The sequence below is a fragment of the Marmota marmota genome, unplaced genomic scaffold (genome assembly GCF_001458135.2).
Source record: "Marmota marmota marmota unplaced genomic scaffold, marMar, whole genome shotgun sequence".
In the NCBI taxonomy this organism is placed as follows: Eukaryota; Metazoa; Chordata; class Mammalia; order Rodentia; family Sciuridae; genus Marmota; species Marmota marmota.
The window spans coordinates 10,464,644-10,484,553 of NW_025999982.1; the positions used below are offsets into that span (position 1 = coordinate 10,464,644).

The 19,910-nt window shown below is 39.5% G+C and overlaps 1 protein-coding gene across 4 annotated transcripts in view; it reads left to right on the plus strand.

The window, feature by feature from the left end:
- The window catches only part of Bicral (BICRA like chromatin remodeling complex associated protein), a 78,382-nt gene that overhangs the window by 38,614 nt on the left and 19,858 nt on the right, over window positions 1-19,910 (plus strand). For all 4 annotated transcript variants that reach the window (XM_048805327.1, XM_048805326.1, XM_015487740.2 and 1 more), the window contains one exon: window positions 1,221-2,900. In XM_048805327.1, the coding sequence (XP_048661284.1) occupies window positions 1,221-2,900 (1,680 nt within the window). The remainder of the gene's footprint in view (window positions 1-1,220; window positions 2,901-19,910) is intronic.

Sequence of the window (19,910 nt, forward strand, 5' to 3'; positions counted from 1 at the left end):
TAATAGCTCCTTGAGGACAGAAACTAACCCACAAGTGAGCTTAGTAAATGTTTTACTTAAATAAAATGTTTTACTTTTTTTTAAATATATTTTTTTTAGATGTTGATGGATCTTTAGTCATTTATTTAAATGCGGTGCTGAGAATCGAACTCAGGGCCTCACACATGCTAGGCAAGTGCTCTACCACTGAGCCACAACTCCAGCCCCAATAAAATGTTTTACTTTTAAAAAGAACACTTAAGTGGAGTTTTCTTTTCTTTTTTTTTTTTTTAGGTTTTTTTGTTGTTGTTGTTAATTTAAAGAAATGTTGTTAAAAACATTAGTGGTTTTAAAAACATGTTAATATGTTGATTACTTTGAAGAAATTAAATGGCTAGGTATGGTGCACACCTGTAATCCCAGCTGCTCAGGAGGCTAAGGTAGAAGGATCACAAGTTTGAGGATAGCCTTTGCAAACCTATCTCAACAAAAATTTAAAAAGTGTCAGGGATGCAGTTCAGTAGAAGAATGCCTCTGGGTTCAATCACCAGTACCACCAAGGAGGGAAAAAAAAAAATCAATGACCATTCACTCATTTTGTTAGAACCTTGTTTTATCTGGACTGTTCTTGCTGGCACACCTTGTAGACCCCTTGTAGAATAACATCCTTCACTTGGACTTCTGGGGTACAAAGGACTAGAAAGAAAAACTGTCTCCTAATACATAACAACTCTAGATTTGAGTCCCACTCCCTTGGACTGGAAGCCACTTTATTTATATGTGGTGCTGAGAATCGAACCTAGTGCCTCACACATGCTAGATAAACGCTCTACCACTGAGCCACACCCCAGCCCCTGGAAGCCACTTTAAAAAAATAAAATCTTAGGTGCTTGGAGTGTAGCTCAGTGGTAGAGCATGTACTTAGCATGCACAAGGCCTGGGTTCTATCCCCAGCTCCAAAAAAATAAAAATAACTAAAGTCTATGTCAGTATCTCAAAATCATGGAGCTGAACTACAGGTATTATTCAGCACTCATGTTATTTATCTGTTCCCTACAAAATAATTTACCAGAGCAATGAAAGTATAGACTTACAGTGTTTAGAAAACAAAGTGAGTAGTTTAAAGACTTGTACCTGAAAAATAGATTGTTATGCTTTATTTGTATTCAAAAGTGAGATTAATTTTTGTGCATTTCTTTCAAAGGCTGGATATGCCATATAATACCTTCTTATTTTTTCAGAATGCTGATCCTAAATCATCCCTCAAAGGTGTAAGCAACCAGCTTGGAGAAGGGCCCAGTGATGGACTGCCACTTTCAAGTAGCCTTCAGTTTCTTGAAGATGAACTTGAGTCTTCTCCTCTTCCTGATCTCAGTGAGGACCAACCTTTTGACATTCTTCAGAAATCCTTGCAGGAGGCTAATATCACTGAACAGACATTGGCAGAAGAGGCATATTTAGATGCCAGTATAGGTTCAAGCCAACAGTTTGCACAAGCTCAGCTTCATCCTTCTTCATCAGCATCCTTTACTCAGGCTTCTAATGTTTCTAATTACTCAGGTCAGACGCTGCAGCCTATAGGGGTGACTCACGTGCCTGTTGGTGCATCATTTGCAAGCAATACAGTAGGTGTGCAACATGGCTTTATGCAACACGTGGGGATCAGTGTTCCCAGCCAGCATTTGTCAAATAGCAGTCAGATTAGTGGTTCTGGTCAAATACAATTAATTGGGTCATTTGGTAATCAACCTTCCATGATGACTATTAATAATCTAGATGGATCTCAAATTATATTAAAGGGCAGTGGACAGCAAGCCCCATCAAATGTGAGTGGAGGGCTTCTGGTTCATAGACAGACTCCTAATGGCAACTCTTTGTTTGGTAACTCCAGTTCCAGTCCAGTAGCACAGCCCGTTACCGTTCCATTTAACAGCACAAATTTTCAAACATCTTTACCTGTGCATAACATCATCATACAAAGGGGTCTTGCACCAAACTCAAATAAAGTCCCAATTAATATACAGCCAAAGCCTATCCAGATGGGTCAGCAAAATACATACAATGTGAACAATTTGGGAATTCAGCAGCATCACGTACAACAAGGGATCTCTTTTGCCTCTGCAAGCTCACCCCAGGGCTCAGTAGTTGGTCCACACATGTCTGTGAACATTGTCAACCAACAGAACACAAGAAAGCCCGTCACCTCACAGGCAGTGAGCAGCACTGGGGGTAGTATCGTTATTCATTCCCCCATGGGCCAGCCTCATACACCCCAAAGTCAGTTCCTCATACCTACAAGCCTTTCCGTCAGTTCCAACTCGGTACATCATGTCCAGACCATTAATGGGCAACTTCTTCAGACTCAACCTTCTCAGCTCATTTCTGGCCAAGTGGCCTCGGAGCATGTCATGTTGAATAGGAATTCTTCCAACATGCTCAGGACCAACCAACCATATTCTGGACAGATGATAAACAACCAGAATACTGCCGTCCAGTTAGTGTCGGGGCAAACATTCGCCACCTCTGGAAGTCCAGTAATAGTCAATCATGCCTCTCCTCAGATTGTTGGTGGGCAGATGCCCTTGCAGCAAGCGTCACCAACTGTATTACACCTGTCACCTGGGCAGAGCAGCGTTTCCCAAGGAAGACCAGGCTTCACTACCATGCCCTCTGCAACAAGCATGTCAGGACCTAGTCGGTTCCCTGCTGTTAGTTCAGGCAACACTGCCCATCCTAGCCTTGGGTCTGTGGTTCAATCTGGTGCATCAGGATCAAACTTTACGGGAGACCCGCTGACCCAGCCAAACAGGACTCCAATACCAGTCAGCGTGTCTCATCGTCTTCCAGTTTCTTCTTCCAAATCTACCAGCACCTTCAGTAACACACCTGGAACAGGAACCCAGCAACAGTTCTTCTGTCAGGTAATGCTTTTTTTTTTTTCCTTCAAATAAATGTCTGACAGATTATAGAATGGAAGAATAGAATGCATACTCAAATATAATTTTTATCTTAGGCTCCCAATTTGTTAACTTAAAATGCTCGGTTTATGATCAATTGTGTTTTATCTTCATGATTAAAATATTTTATCCAGCATAACATTTTGGTTTAGAGTTTCTGGAGACAGACTTTGGCATCTGAATCTAGATTTTCTGATGTGGAGCCAGTTAATTAACTTTCTTCTTCAGTGAAATGGGCATATAACGACATTACCATCCCATGGTGTTATTGGCAGGATTCAATGAGATAATCCCCACAAACCATTTGCATAGTCTTGGCAGATAGCAAGTACTCAGCAGGGGCCAGTATTTATATTTGTACGTACTTGATGAAATGCATTATGGGCATTTAAGAAGAAAGATTATTTTAGATTATTTATATATATCACATAGCAGGCCACTCAGTCTTTGACAGTGAACTAGGTGGAATGTTTTAGCTGCTTCTTGGATGCCAACCAGAAAGGCTCAGGGATTCAGTAGGACTCAACAGTGGCCCCACACTAGAGGGAAGCACTTAGAGGGAGAGAATCTGGGCATTCTCATTTGACCAGGTACCTGAGCCTGCTCTTACCATGCCATTGTGCAGGTAAATTACTATGGTAATTGGTGACACCGCACAAGGATTAAGTTTCTTAAAAGGGACTGATCATCAGCTTCAGTCCTTCATTGTCATTAACTGACCCTTTTACTCCTCTGCTTTCGGTTCCCACTCATTTGGAGCATATTCTGTATTTCCAGCTCCTCTCCTTCCCAGCTAGGAGGCCCTTTTCTATACCCCGCTTCTACCCTCCTCAGTTCTCCATTTCCACTGCCTTTCTCTTCCACATTCAGAAATTTCAAGAATTTTATATATAATGAATGGATATTATTCAGCAGTAAAAGAGAATAAAATCATGGCATTTGCAGGTAAATGGATGGCATTGGAGAAGATAATGATAAGTGAAGTTAGCCAATCCCAATAGTTCCCAATAGTGCTGCTATAAACATTGATGTGGCTGTGTCCCTGTAATATGCTGGTTTTAAGTCCTTTGAGTATAGTGCGAGGAGAGGGATAGCTGGGTCAAATGGTGGTTCCATTCCCAGTTTCCAAGGAATCTCCATACTGCTTTCCATATTGGCTTCACCAATTTGCAGTCCCACCAGCAATGTATGAGTATGCCTTTTCCCCCACATCCTTGCCAACACATATTATTGTTTGTCTTCATAATAGCTGCCATTCTGACTGGAGTGAGATGGTGTCTTAGAGTAGTTTTGATTTGCATTTCCCTAATTGCTAGAGATGATGATCATTTTTTCATATATTTCTTGATTGATTGTATATCCTCTTCTGAGAAGTGTCTGTTCAGGTCCTTGGCCCATTTATTAACTGGATTATTTGTTTTTTTGGTGCTTAGCTTTTTGAGTTCTTTATATACCCTAGAGATTAGTGCTGTATCTGATGTGTGAGGGGTAAAAATTTGCTCCCAAGATGTAGGCTCTCTATTCACCTCACAGATTGTTTCTTTTGCTGAGAAGAAACTTTATACTTTGAATCCATCCCATTTATTGATTCTTGGTTTTAATTCTTGTGCTATAGGAGTCTTATTAAGGAAGTTGGGGCCTAATCCCACAGGATAAAGATTAGGGCCTACTTTTTCTTCTATTAGACACAGAATCTCTGGTTTAATTCCTAGGTTCTTGATCCACTTTGAGTTGAATTTTGTGCATGGTGAAAGATAGGGGTTTAATTTCATTTTGTTGCATATGGATTTCCAGTTTTTCTAGCACCATTTGTTGAAGGCTATCTTTTCTCCAATGCATGTTTTTGTCACCTTTATATAATATAAGATAATTATAATTTTGTAGGTTAGTCTCTGTGTCCTCTATTCTGTATCATCCATCTACCAGTCTGTTTTGGTGCCAATACCATGCTGTTTTTGTTACTATTGCTCTGTAGTATAGTTTAAGGTCTGGCATAGTGATGCCACCGCTTCACTCTTCTTGCTATGGATTGGTTTAGCTATTCTGGGTCTCTTATTTTTCCAGATGAATTTCATGATTGCTTTTTCTATTTCTATGAGGAATGCCATTGGGATTTTGATCAGAATTAAAAAGTTCCACCAGAAAACTTCTAGAACTAGTAAATGAATTCAGCAAAGTAGCAGGATATAAAATCAACACCCATAAATCAAAGGCATTTCTGTATACAGTGAAAAATCCTCTGAGAGGGAAATGAGGAAAACTACCCCATTTGCAATAGCTCAAAAAAAAAAAAAATACTTAGGAATCAACTTAATGAAAGAGGTGAAAGATCTATACAATGAAAACTACAGAACCCTAAAGAAAGAAATCAAAGAAGACCTTAGAAGATGGAAAGATGTACCTTGCTTTTGGATAGGCAGAGTTAATATCATCACTATTCTACTCTAAGGAAGAGATTTTTCCTTCTCTTCCCTTTACATGTTTGATTGTTTATATCAGTTGAGCACATAGATTCTTACTCATGGATTTTACTCAGTGAGTTATAAACTGTTGTAATCATTTATTTTGAGGCTCAAATCAACACAAATTTGGCCAATGGGCACCCCTCCAAATTGGCTGCTGATCTTTCTGACATGTTTCTGTGGTGCTTTGAGCACTTACTTTGATTTCTGGCAAAACAAAATGTTCCCTGTTATCTGGGCATGGTGGTACTTGCCTGCAATCCCAACGACTTGGAAAGCTGAGGCAGGAGGATTGCAAATTTGAGACCAGCCTTAGCAACTTAGCAAGACCCTGTCTCAAAATAAAAAATTAAAAAAAAGAAAAAGATGTTCCATATTCATCTTTTAAATTCTGTGACCCTTTCCTAGAATCAACAATTTCTATAAGGAGATTTACTCCTCCTTCTGGAGAATAATATTTAGAAAGCAAGGTCTGAGCACTCTGTAAGTTCAAAGCTACTGAGGTCATCTCAACTGGTAAATACGTTTATTTGTACATATGCAATACTCAATATTCATATGTATTTATCAATGTATAATTATTAGCTATGAGTTTATGTTGATACTTCTAATTATATCCTACAACTACTGGATTCACTCAAGCCTCTTTCTTTTCTGTACTCGTAGCTTCCTTTTCTAAAAGCAATAAAGACAGGTCCACAATATATTTGTTTGCTCAATCCTAGAATTGTAGTAAGTAGTTTTAGAATTGTTATTTTTTAAAAAAATATATATCTTTTATAACTTTTTATTTTATTTATTTATTTTGTATGTGGTGCTAAGAGTCAAACCCAGGGCCTCACACTTGCTAAGCAAGCATTCCTACCACTGAGCCACAACCCCAGCCCCTAGAATTGTTAATCCATGTTTTTCATCATTATGAATATAGATCTACTAATTAGACTTCAATATTGTTTCATAGTGCTGTCTTTAGCTTAAGAATTTATAGTGAAAATACTGTATTCAAAGTTATTTGGGTTCATTGTTTTGGAGTTTTTTGTTTTGTTGTTTTGTTTTGGTTTGTTTTTTTGTTTTTGTTTTTGTTTTTGTTTTTGGTACTGGGAATTGAACCCAGGGCCTTGCACCATGTGCTAGGCAAAGTGCTGTACCACTGAGCTACATTTCCAGCATATTTTTTTTTTCTCTTTTTTTTTTTTTTTTTAGACAAAGTCTCACTAAGTTGCATAGGCTGACCTTGAATTTTCAATCTTCCTTCCTCAGCCTCTGGAATAATGGGTTTACAGGAGTGTCCCACCACACCTGGCTACTTAATTCCTGGGAACACATCAGCCATTAGCATGGCAGCACAGTTGGGGCTGCACAGAACATAGACCTGGACTGAACTCCCTCCTCCCCTATGTTAGTTAGCTTTTTGCCTTTGGGAGAAAAGTCATCGTAGAGGAAGAAAGATTTATTTTGACTCAAAGTCTCTGACACCTGAGTCCATAGTCAGCTGATTCTATTTGTAGTTTCTAAGCCTGAGGCAAGGCAGAAAAGATTCCAGTGAAAGAACTTGGCAGAGCAAAGCTGCTCACCTCAGGGTAGCTGGGAAGCAGAAAGATGAAGGGGCTAGGGACAAGAACTGTCCTTCTTCCTGGGCATGCCCCCAGTAACCTATTTCCTCCACTAGACCCCATTTTTTACGGTTTACACCATCTCCCAATAATGCCATCAGCTATGAGACCATGGAAATGATCTATGGATTAGTCCACTAATGAGGTCAGATCCCTCGTGATTCAGTCACATCCCGAGACCCTCACCTCTGATTATTGCTGCATTAGGGACCAAACTGTCAACTCATGAGTCCTTAGAGGGCATTTCAGACCTAAACCTTAACATCCACCATGCCTGCCTTCCCTGTCACTTTGCACCCTCCCCCAAATTCACTTTTCTTCCTGTTTTCACACACATAAGCAGATACATACATATTTTTTATTTCCCCTTCTTTCTTATTCAAAATGAAGCATAACATAGATACTCTTAAATTGCAGAAAGTTTTCTAAAAATCCCGTATGTCCAATAATAAGGGAATGATTTGAAATGATAAAATACTATGTAGCCATTTAACAGGTTTCCAAATAAATTTGGGTACAGGTTTACAAATAATTTTCAGTGATAAATGCACATGTAATTGTAAAATATTTTTAAAAATGGTTTACTCTTTTAGAAAAATGTTGAAGAAAGCCAGGTGTGGTGGTACACACTTTAATCCCAGAGAATGGGGAGACTGAGGCAGGAGGATGGCAAGTTTGAAGCTAGCTTGGCAATTTAGTGAAACCCTATTTCAAAATAAAAAAGGCTGAGGATGTGGCTCAGTGGAAGAGTGCCTCTGGGCTCAATCCCTAGTTCCACAAAAAGCAAATAAGAAAATTGATGAGGAGAGACAATGTAGTGAACTGGAAAACTGAAAACACTCTTACTTAAGAAACACTCAGAACTTGGTTAGGAGAAAGTATACAAAACCTTAACTGCAATGTCCTGTGGCAGGATATAAGTTAGCTAAATTTCCTTCTAATTTTAAAAACTTATCCCTCACAGAGAAAATGATTCCCAGACAGCATTTATCAAACTTATTTATTTATTTATTTTGGTACCAGGAATTCAGGGGCACTCAACCCACTGAGCCACATCCCCAGCCCTATTTTATATTTTCTTTAGAGATAGGGTCTCACTGAGTTGCTTAGCGCCTTGCTGTTGCTGAGGCTGGCTTTGAACTCGTGATCCTCCTGCCTCAGCCTCCAAAGCCCCTGGGATTACAGGCATGAGCAACCATGCCTGGTGCATTTCTTAAAAATAAGTAAACCATGCAGTTGGTAAAAATGTAAAACAGTTGCTAAATAGTTCAGAAAAAAAGCAGGTCTTCCCTCCAGTCCCACAGTTTCTTCCTGAAGTCTCCTGTTTTTAGGTTATTTCTATTTTCCCAGACATAGCCTCTGCTTTTGTTGTACAGAGGACATGGGGGGGGGGAATATATATATATAATATAATCTGTAATATACCATAGATATTTTCGATCACTTGAGTATCATTTTCTATCAGTATGTATTGATCTGCTTTATTGTTATTATGATTAATTATACTAATCAGCTACAGTATGGTCCTCCCCCCCCCCTTTTTTTTTGGCCAGATAATAATGCTTCAAAGGGGGAAAATCTCATACTCACAAAAGTTTCAGTTGTTCAAAGCTAATAAGAAATCTACACAGGCAGCTTCAAAGTAATTTTTTGTGACTTTTTAATGCCAAAAAAGTACCAGAAACTAGGCCAGTGGTATTAATTCAAGTGTGCTCCCACTGTCACTTTTGGGGAACAGGTGTATTGATGAAAGGGATGATAGCCTTGGAGGTGGCATGAATTGGAAGAGTAGTATGTAGATCACAACCCCCACAGCATCTGAAACACCAATAGGGACTCTTACTTTATAATTTGTGTGTAAATTTTTGTATGAATTGTAAGTATGGCAATGAACTAAAGTACCATTATCAGAGACCTTTGGTGTTTATCTCTTTGAGGAAATTGAATTCAGCAAGTTTTAATACTATAAAGGGCTAATATTAGGGCCAAGTTTTTACATGTAATTATTATTTGTTTTCAATATTAATAATATATATTAACTTGATTCTAAAAATCGCATGGTACAGAAAAGTGCCTACCCAGCCACCCAGTTACTTGCAGACAACCAGTGTAACCAGTTTCTTGGGGTATGAACCTAAGTCTCCTCCCTATCTTTGTAATGGGAAAACTTTCAAACACTTGGGAATTTGGAACAATACAGTGAGCCCACTTACCTAGAGTCATTAGTAGTTTATATTAGATTTCTTTGATTTGAGCCAGTAATGTTGTCTATGCCAGTTTTGCACTATAGAATCCAATCAGAGAACACTGGTTTCATTTAGTTGTCACCTCTCTTTAGTGTATAACAGCCCCATCAATAGTGTAGAGTAGCCCTCAATAGGGAGTTTTCTAATTGTTTCCTCCTCATTAAAGCCCCTCTGGCATAATAGCTTGGGCAAGACACATAATGTCAGTTTGTCCCATTATTGGTAATGCTGAATATTGGTGATGCCTTGCCCGGTTTCTCCTCAAGGTACTTGCTCCTTTTGTGAAGAAATGATCTCTAGGATTGTGCTTTGAAACCAAGTGACTATCATGTGTCTTATGTCCCAGGGATCTGAGACATCTTTTTTTTCCTGGTACTGGGGATTGAACTCAGGGGTGCCCTAGCCCTTTTGATTTTTTATTTTAAGACAAGATCTCACTAAATTGATTAGTCTGGCACTGAATTTGCTATTCTCCTGCCCCAGCCTCCCAAGCAGCTAAGCAGTGCCACCATGCCCTCCTTATGTCAACTTTGATGGCCTTCAATAAATATTATAATTGATGGTTTCAAAAATGGTGATTTTTTTTTAAATTGTTCTACCCTATCTACATTTATTGACTGAGATTTTACCATAAAGAGAATCTTTTTTTACCAGGTGTGGTGGTACATGAGGCAGGAGATCACGAGTTCAAAGCCAGCCTCAGCAAAAGCAAGGCACTAAGCAACTCAGTGAAACCCTGTCTCTAAATGAAATACAAAATAGGGCTGGGGATGTGGCTCAATGTCAAGTGCCCCTGAATTCAATCCCTTATACAAAAAGGCTTTTTCTTCTTCTCCTTTCTTTCTTTCTTTTTTTTTTTTTTAAAGTAACATTATGAACTCACACATTTGCTTTTAGGAATTTTGCATTCATTTTAAATTTTTTTTATTATGAAAAATTCTAACATGAACAGAGTAGTTAAAACAGTGTAATGAGCCCCACACTCAATTAGCTACAGCACTTACTAGCCCATGGCTGCTCTTGTCTCACCCCTACTCTACCCATTGTCCCCCTGTGCAGTGCTATTTTGAAGCTAATCCTGACATACTGGTTCATCTGTAAGAGTTTAATGTGTATTTCTAAAAGTTCATATGTTCTTTTATATATGAATGTCTTGTAATCTATTGCTTTCCTTTTAGATACTCAAATTGTCCCAAATTTGATCATGGAGGCCTGTGGGCTTCTGTACTTTTTCTCTGTACATGACTCCTTCTCTGAGCACTTTCTTGCTTTTTGGCACAAGATATTGTAGGCTTACCCATTCTCCAAGGAGCCCAGTGAATTTAAGTCTTAATGCTGAGAGTAACTTATAGGTTTTACACTCTCATAAATGGATTAAAAATTTAATGTGGGCTGGGGTTGTGGCTCAGCCGTAGAGCACTCACCTAGCATGTGTGAGGCCCTGGGTTTAATCCTCAGCACTACATAAAGATAAATCAAATAAAAAACAAAGGTATTGTGTACAACTAAAAGAAATAAATTTTTAAAAAATTTAAAGTCAATGATTAAAGCGTGACTTACAAGAGTTTAGCCTATCAAACAAAAGTAAACCCATTATTACAGATCCAAAACTCTTTAGATCTATAGATTTAAAATTCTTTGAGATTAGCTGAGCCCATGTTGCCTACAGCACCTACAGCACAGTGGGTATGGGAGTGCAGGAGGGAGTAAGGCTAAATTCTCTACTCAAGTCTGCAGCCCCGCCTGCGCCTCCCCAATTCCCTGTCTCCCTCCAACCCCGCCTGCCTGCCTTACTATGGAATTTCAGATATTCAGACATATTTCAAAAGCTAAATATTCTTGTTGGGTGTGATGCACACATCTGTAATCCCAGGTCCTTGGGAGGCTGAGGCACAATGATTGCCAAGTTCAAGACCAGCCTTGACAACTTAGAAAGACTCTGTTTCAAATAAAAATAAAAAGGGCTGGGGATGTAGCTCAGTGGTAGAGCATCCCTGAATTCAGTCCCCAGCACCACACACAAAAAAAATCTAGATATTCTTATTTTCTTCTCCTACATTTTTTCTTTTTTTGAGGGAGCTAGGTTGGGGGTAGGGACTGCCTGAGATTGGGCGGGGGGCTGCCTGAGATTGAACCCAGGGGCACTTAACCACTGAGCCACATCTTCAGTCCTTTTTAATTTTTGAGACAGGATCTCACTAAGTTGCTGAAGCTAGCCTCAAACTTGCGATCCTCTTGCCTTAGCCTCCCAATTTTCTGGGCTTATAGGTATCATCACCACACCAGACTCTCCTATACCTTTATAAATTACCAAGTCTTATAAAATTCTTCTTTGAAAATATCTCACATCCATTCTTTCCAATAATAGTGAAAATAATCATTTTATTAACAATGACAGAGACAGTGCTGGAGCTGTACATGTTCTTTCTAAACCTTTCCTCTTCTTTCTATAAGTAGTGATGTTAGTCCCATGTCATAATAGAGAAGGTAGAGGTTCAGAGCATGGATGATTTAAGGAAGTCTTTAAGAGGGAATGAAATGTATTGGAAAAACGAGTTGGCTCAGTAGTCAGAGGTGAGTTGTTTATTCTGCTCTGCCAGTGAGTGGTTCTGTGGGCTAAGCTCTTAAACTTGCTGAGCCCTGATTTTCTCTTCTCTAAAATGAGGAACTCTAGCTGAGCAATAGAATACTCAGGGAGCTTTAAAAAAATATGGATCCCGGAACCTCACCCCTGTAACTTCTGATTTAAACAGCCTGGAGGAAAGGTTAATGCCTTTCCTCTGCATTTTCTAAAAGCTCCCCAAGTGATTCTCAGTTGCAGCCAGGGTAGAGAACCAGCAGTCTAGATGATCTCCACAGTCCACTACATTCCTACCATCCCCTAATTAGACAACTGTAGTAATTGTCTAGGTGATAAATCCTCTTTCATGGATTTACACCACATTAGTCTCCTAAAACATTTGCTTGGTGACTGAACCAAATCATCTGGGAGCTTCCTGTTCCTACCTGCAGTCAGATTTCACTGGTCAAAGCCCTCCATTCAGCATGGTCCCCTAAATAGGCCAGGCACATTGTGAGTTCAAACCTTTACTGACTGGTATCCACTGTGTGTTCTTTTCCATCTTATCTCAATTTTTCTTTCCTTCAGGGCCTTACCCCTGAACTTGTGATTGCTTGGCCACAGGGAAATAATAAGGATGACACACAGGATCCTGACAGACACACTCAGGTTCACTGAAGTAAAAAAAATGGGAAGAGATTTTAACTTCAGTGGAAGTTATTGAGTTTGGTTTGGGATGTGGTTGTCAAGTATGAGGTTCCTGAAGGACAACCAGGTTGGATGACAAATAGCTATATATGCTAAAGTTTAAGGACATAAATATGGGCTAAAATAGGATTGATCAGTATATAAATTGTAATCCTGGCAGTGGGAGTAGATGAGGTAGACCAGAGTTAGTATATCAATAGATAAAATAGTCAACCAGAAGAGAAACCCCAGAACATCTTAACATATAGGGGGTGGACACAGAAAGAGAGTGAGGAAGAGTAAAGCCAGGAGGGATCAGACTCTTGGGTGATGAGAAAAGAGAATAGTGCAGGTGGGAGGGAAGAAGAGTAGAGCATCATTGAGATAAGGACTGGGAGGTTTCTAATAGATTTAGCAACTAACTTGGAAACTGCTGGTGTCCTTGGTAAGACAATTTCCGAGGAATTGTAGCCGCAGAAGCCAGACTGCAATGCAAGTAATGAGCATAGGCACCTTTCAGAGAAATGGAGGTTACGGATGGTGTAGTAGCTATGAGGATGTGTGGGATCAAGGGGAAAAAAAATTTAAATGGGAAACACTTGAAGTTTTCTTCAAAGCTGATGGGTAGGAAAACATGCATTCTAGAGCATTGGCAGGATTCTCTGTAGACCATGGGAAATATGCCTCTTCCATCGTAAAGAGAGGGAAGGAAAAGATGACTGTGGCCATGCAGTTTATAGTTTGTTAGTAGAAAGTCTCATCTTTCTCCTAGGCTTGAAGATAATGAAATAGTATTCAAAGCAAAACTGACTAGGAGGACGAAAAGTTTCCTAGATGGTCATGAGGCTCAGCTAATCCTGAATACCATAATTTTGATACGCTACTGATCTGTTGTGTTTCAAGGGCCTGTGTGTTTTTGGGATGGTAAACTTTCAGAGGGAAAGGCTGTGATTGGTACCCTTTGGCTGCCTTCCCTGTAGTCACCACAATGGTGTGAACACTGTAAATAGTCAGATGTCTTATAAAAGTATTGCAGCTATCAGAAACATACCCTGATGTGTTTATGAGAATATGTTCTATGAATAAGCTCAGGTCCAGGAAATATAGTGCAATTTTTTTTTTAAATATTTATTAGTTGTTGGTGGACCTTTATTTATTTTTATGTGGTGATGAGAATCAAACCCAGTGCCTCACGCATGCTAGGCAAGCACTGTACCACTGAGCCACAACTCCATCCCTAGTACAATTCTTTATAAGGGTCAGAAACCAGACTCTCCTGCTCTCTGGGACCCTTTAGAATAACATGGCCTCTTCTCTGTTCTTTATTATTTTCTCTGACCAATTTCCTAGACCAATTACCACCCAAAGCTGTCTACATTATTTCAAGTAAAGCATTTAACAGTCACTGGCAAGTACAGTGATTTTCAAGACTTAACAATGCATCAGAATCAACTGGAGAGCTTTTAAAAACTGTAAATTCCTAAGCATAACATTGAATTTCTGAATCAATTTTTGTGGTTAGAACCCAGAAAGTCCATTTTTCAGAAGCTCCTTGGGTAATCTTGATGTAACTCACATTTGAGAACCACTGCCCTTTTAAGTCCATCTCTCACCCCAGTTCTCAGAGAGTGTGATGTGACCTTTAGTGCTTTAGTTAGCCATGGCCAGAGGCAGCACAAGGAAGCAGCTTCCTAGGGCCTCTGCTGCTCTTTACAGAGGCCTTTGTATAAGTTAAGGGAAAGTGCCCTTTTGAATCAAAATACAAAAAAGATACCCCTCTGGGTAATAAACTGCTCTATTGGCATGCTTGACAATTTTAGATGGGGACAAGGTATCCCTTCCATAGATTTTAACTCTTAACTACCCTCTGGAGGTAATCAACCGGGTGGGTTTTGTTTTCTTATATTGCATTAGCTAGAACTTCCTGGTTGATGTTGAAAGCAGTGGTAAGAGGGGACATTCTTGCTTTGTTCTTGATCTTAGCAGGAAAGCTTCAAGTTTCTCACCATTAAATATGTTAGCTGGGCATGGTGGGACGTGCCTGTAGTCCCAGCTTCTCTGGATGCTTAGGCAGGAGGATCACTTGAGCCCAGGAGATCAAGGCCAGCCTGGGCAACACATCAAGAGCCATCTCAAAAAACAAACAAGTAAGTCCTGATGGGCTGTGGGTGTAGCTCAGTGGTAAAGCACCTGCCTTGCATGCACAAGGCCCTGGGTTCAGTCCCAAGCACCTAAAAATAATAAGAAGTAGGTTAACTGTAACTTTTATTGTAGATATTTGTATCAAGTTGGAAGAGTTCCCATCTATCCTTAGTTTGCTAACATTTGTTGTTTTTGTTTTCATGAATGAGTGTTGTATTTTCTCAAATACTTTTTCTGCATCTGTTGATACGACCTTGTGATTTTTCTTTGTTAGCCTATTGAGATACATACTTTTTTTTTTTTTTTTTTTTTTTTTTTTTTTTGTGATACCACAGACCAAGCCCAGGGTCTTACCCTTGCCAGGAAAGTGCTCTACCACTGAACCACATCCCCAGCCCGTCTTCCTCCTTCTTCCTTCCTTCCTTCCTTCCTTTGTTTCTTCCTTCCTTTCTACTTATTTTTGGTACCAGAGATTAAGCCCAGGGACACTTTACTACTAAGCTACATCCCCAGCCCTTTTTTTATATTCTGTATTTTGACACAGGGTCTTGCTAAGTTGCTTAGGGCCTCACTAAGTTGCTGAGGCTAGTTTTGAACTTGCAATCCTCCTGCCTCAGTCTCTAAAGCCGTTGGGATCACAAGGTGTGCACCACCATACCCAGCTTCTTTAGCCTATTTATATGATAGTTTATATTAATTGAGTCCCTTTTTGTTTGTACTGGAGGTTGAACTCAGGAGTGTTTTACCCCCAGCTCCTTTTTATTTTTTCACCAGGTTGCTAAGACTGACGTTAAACTTGCTATCCTCCTATCTCAGGCTCCCATGTAGCTAGGATTACAGGCCTGCACCACTGTGCTTAGCCATTAAATTGATTCTTAAATAAGCCAACTTTGCATGTCTTGCATAAGTTCCAGTTGGTCGTGATATGTCATTCTTTTTTATATGATACTAAATTTTATTTGCTAACATTTTGTTGAGGATCTTTGCATCTATATTTAAGAGAAATACTGGTCTGTATTTTTATGTTCTTATAAAATCTTTTTCTGGTTTTGGTATTAGGGTAATGCTGACCTCATAAAATAAGTTATGAAGTTTTCCCTTTGTTTCTGGAAGAGATTATAGAGAATTAGATTTCTTCCTTAAATATTTGGTAGAATTCACCTATGAACCCCTTTGAGCATGGTGCTTTCTGTTTTGGAGGTTAATTTTGATTAACTTTATTTAATGCATATAAGCCTATTAAAATTATCTTATTTCTTATGTGAGTTTTGGCAGATTATATCTTTCAAGGAATTAGTCAATTTCATCTTAGTTATCAGATTCATGAATTCATTTTTTTTTTCCTTTTTATGGTGCTGGGGATTGAACCCAGGGCCTCACAGATGTTAGTCAAGCACTCTACCACTAAGCTATACACCCCATCCTATTATTATTTTAATATCCATGGAATATGAGGTGATGTCCCCTCTTTCATTTCTAATGTGATTAATTTGTGTCTTCTGTCTTTTTTCTTAGCTTGGCTAGAGGCCAATTTTATTGACCTTTTCAAAGAATCAGCTTTTAATTTCATTGATTTTTCAGTGTCAGTTTCCTTTCTTCAGTTTCATTGATTTTTGCTATAATTTTTATTATTTCTTTTCTGCTACTTTCTTTGGATTTTTTCTCTTCTTTTTATAGTTTCTTAAGGTGACTGATTTTAGATTGTCTTTTCTAATATATACATTAAATGCTATAGCTTTCCATCTAATCACTGCATTTGCTGCATTCTACCAATTTGTTTGTTTGTATGATAGGGGTCTTACCATGTTGTGGAGGCTGGCCTCGAACTTCACATTCTTCCTGTCTCAGCCTCTCAGATAATTGGGATTACAGGCATGTGCCTGCCACTGCATCCAGCTTCACCCCCAAAATTTGTCAAATTGTATTTTCATTTCCAATACTTAAAAATATTTTAAAATTTCTTTTGAGAAATTGAGGAAGGACAAGAAAATACTCATGAGAAATGGAAGGAGGCCAAAGTCATCCTTTTGTGAAAAACTCACTCTCTCAATAGTGGCATTAATCCATTCATGAAGACAAAGCCCTCATGACCTCATTGCCCTTTGAATGGGAACTTTGACATTCAAACCAAAGAATCCCACCCCATGGCCCCCAGAATTTATGTCCTTCTCACATTTATTCTATCCCAAACAGCCCAAAAACTCTTTTAACTCACTCCAGCACCAACTTAAAAGTGAAAAATGCAGAACCTTACCTGAGTCAGATATGCCTGACACTAAAGGCATGATTCATCCTCAGGCAAATTCCTTTCCAGCTGTGAGTCTGTAAAATTAAACAAGTAATATGCTTCCAAAATACAGTGGTACAACGGACATAGAATAGACATTCCCATTCCAAAAGAGAAATAGAAAAGGGAAAAGGGTGACTGGTTCCAAGTAAGTCCAGAACCCAACAAGTACAACATTAAACCTTAAAGCTGCAAGAGTCTTAATCACTTTGTATGCTTCTTCCTGTCACCCTTGAGTAGAAGTTGGGTCATCTAAGGCTTGGGCAGCCCCACCTATAACTTTACAAGGCTCAGCCCATGAAGTAGCTCTCAAGGGTTGGAGCCTCTTGTCTTCAACTCTCCCAGCCGGTAGCTTTATAGTTCTGGAAACTTGGAGGGAGGTTTCAGCTGGGGCTTCCAGGCTATCCAGTACATCCTTTGAAATCTAGGTGGAGGCTGGCTTGGACCCACAGTCTGTATACTCTGGGTGCCGGAATTAGCACCACATAGACACCACCAAAGCTCACCACTTGTGCCTTCTAGAGTGGCTACATGAGATATATCCTTCCTGATTGAGCCATTGCTGGGACAACAGAGAAGTACTGCACTGGAAGGCAGGAACAAAGTCCCAAGGTAGCCTTGGGCAGCAAGCCTTTGAGGGCATTCCACTACTCCCCCACCACTACCAAGTCACTACCCTCCTAGAGCTCTGGGTCTGTGATAGGCAGGGTAGCCTCAGAGATGTTTGAAATGAGGAAGTAGGGTGTGCAGCTCAGTGACAGAGAATGCTTAGCATGCAGGAGCCCTGGGTTCCATCCCCAGCACCACCACCAAGAACAAAAAGGTCTCTGAAATTCCTTCAAGTTCATCCTCTATTGATTCAATGACTAGCCTCTGGCCTGGTACCCTTGCACAACAATTTTTTGTTCTTTACAAGGCCAGGCTGAACATTTTCCAAATTTTTACATCATGCTTCCCTTTTAATTATTAATTTAATCTTTTATTTCTTTCTTCTCTCATTTTTGCTATGCACAATTAAAAGAAGCAACATAGATTCTTTAATATTTTGCTTAGAAATGTCTTCCTCCAAATATCCTAGTTCATTGCTCTTAAACTCTGCCTTCTCTAAAGCCTTCAGGCATGGATACAATCAGCCAAGTTCTTTTGCTACTTTATAACAACCATGACCTTTATTCTAGTTTCCAGTACCTGGTTTCTCATTTTTGTCCAAGATCTCATGAGACTTTCCCTTGTTGTCCTTGTTTCTACCAGCATTATTGGTCTTGACCACTTACATAATCTCTAAGAAGATTCAGAATTTCCTAGAAGGGCCCTTCTTCCTATCTCAGCAAAATTAACATTCCCATTATGGCAATAGAGGTTTTTTTTTCTAGTTTACTCCTCCAAAATCTTCAGCTTCTGTCCCATTATTCAGTTCTAAAGCCACTTTGACATTTTCAGGCACTTTTCACAGTAGTACTCCACTTCTCTGGGTCAATTGTGTGTTTTAGTCCATTTTGGGCTACTGTAATAAAATACCAAGAGTGGGTGATTTATAAAGAATAGAAATTTATTTCCTCTCAGTTTTCAAGACTAAAAAGTCCAAGGTCAAGGCCAGCTTCTGGTGAAGACGTTCTTATTACATCATTCTATAGCAAATGGGTGGGAGGGCAAGAGATTGAATGCACAATTTCAGGAAGGGGACTGACATTCTTTTGTAAAGAACATACTCCTGCAGAATATTTTCTGAGCTCATATCCTGTTGTGTTGCCAAGGCTGGTCTCAATCTCACTTGGCTCAAGCAATCCTCCCACCTCAGTTTCCCTACTAGGTGGGAGTACAGGTGTGCACTCCCATGCCCAGATAATGGCATTCTTGAGGGCAAAGCCCTCATGACCTAATCACCTCTTAAAGGTCCCAACTATCAATACTGTTATATTACAGATTAAGATTCCAGTACATGAATATTGGGGGCTAGAATTGGATATTTCTTCTTGTTCTGCATAAAAAGCTAGAAGTTGGTTATTTCTCTTCCTCTGAATTAACCCCATCAGATTAGGCTTTTTGAAAATAGTGTCTCCTAGGGCAGGCCTTGTTAAGAACAGAATGCTCTGGCATATTTCAAAATGCTTCCTTTTCCCTCCCCCTGCAGGAAGCACGAGGAGATTTTTCTCCGATATTCACTATGAGGACCTGGTAGAACTCCTGGAGGTAAAACTCACAAAAGTGTGAGGGTCCCCTCTGACTAGGTCCCCCTGGAGTTTGTATCTTTCAGGCAGGCCACGCTGAGCCTCCAGCAGTTCGTTAGTTACAGCCCTTTCCCTGGTTTCTGACCTGGTAGATTGTGACTCTCCGTCTCTGTCCGCCTGTTTGTTGCCCTGTTGTACATGGCAGTGGTTTGCCCTATGGCCTCACTCCTTTGACAGATCTAGAATTCTTTTTTTTTTTCTTCTTTTTTTTTTGGTGCTGGGGATTGAACCCAGATCCTTGTACATGCAAAGCAAGCACTCTACCAACTGAGCTATATTCCCAGCCCTCTGGGGAGAATCCTTGACTTTTCAGTTTGTTTAGCCTTTAGCTGTTAGAATAAAGACCTGTGAAACTTCCTTAAATGTCAGACCAGAAACCTGAAGTCCTTGGGTATTTTCCAATCTTGCTGGCCCCAACCAATTCTTATGGCAGTGGGCACTGCCAGGTAAATTCCAGATGGTCTGCTTCATTAATGAAATGCTTGTTGTCTGATGAATATCATCTTCCTAGCATGTAATTGGCTTTTTTTAAAGTATAGGATGGAGGGAGAGAATTGATAATTTGAGTACATTGGGATATTTCTGTAGATCCACATGTTGCCAAAATCATGGGTCTACAGAGTTAAAATTGTCCATTTATATTAGTAGAACTCTTGGAGCTACATCCTCAACAAAATGCAGATGGTCACCACTTAAAGTGGTTCAGCTGAATGATTTTTTTTTTTTTTTTTTTTTTTTTTTTTTTTAAA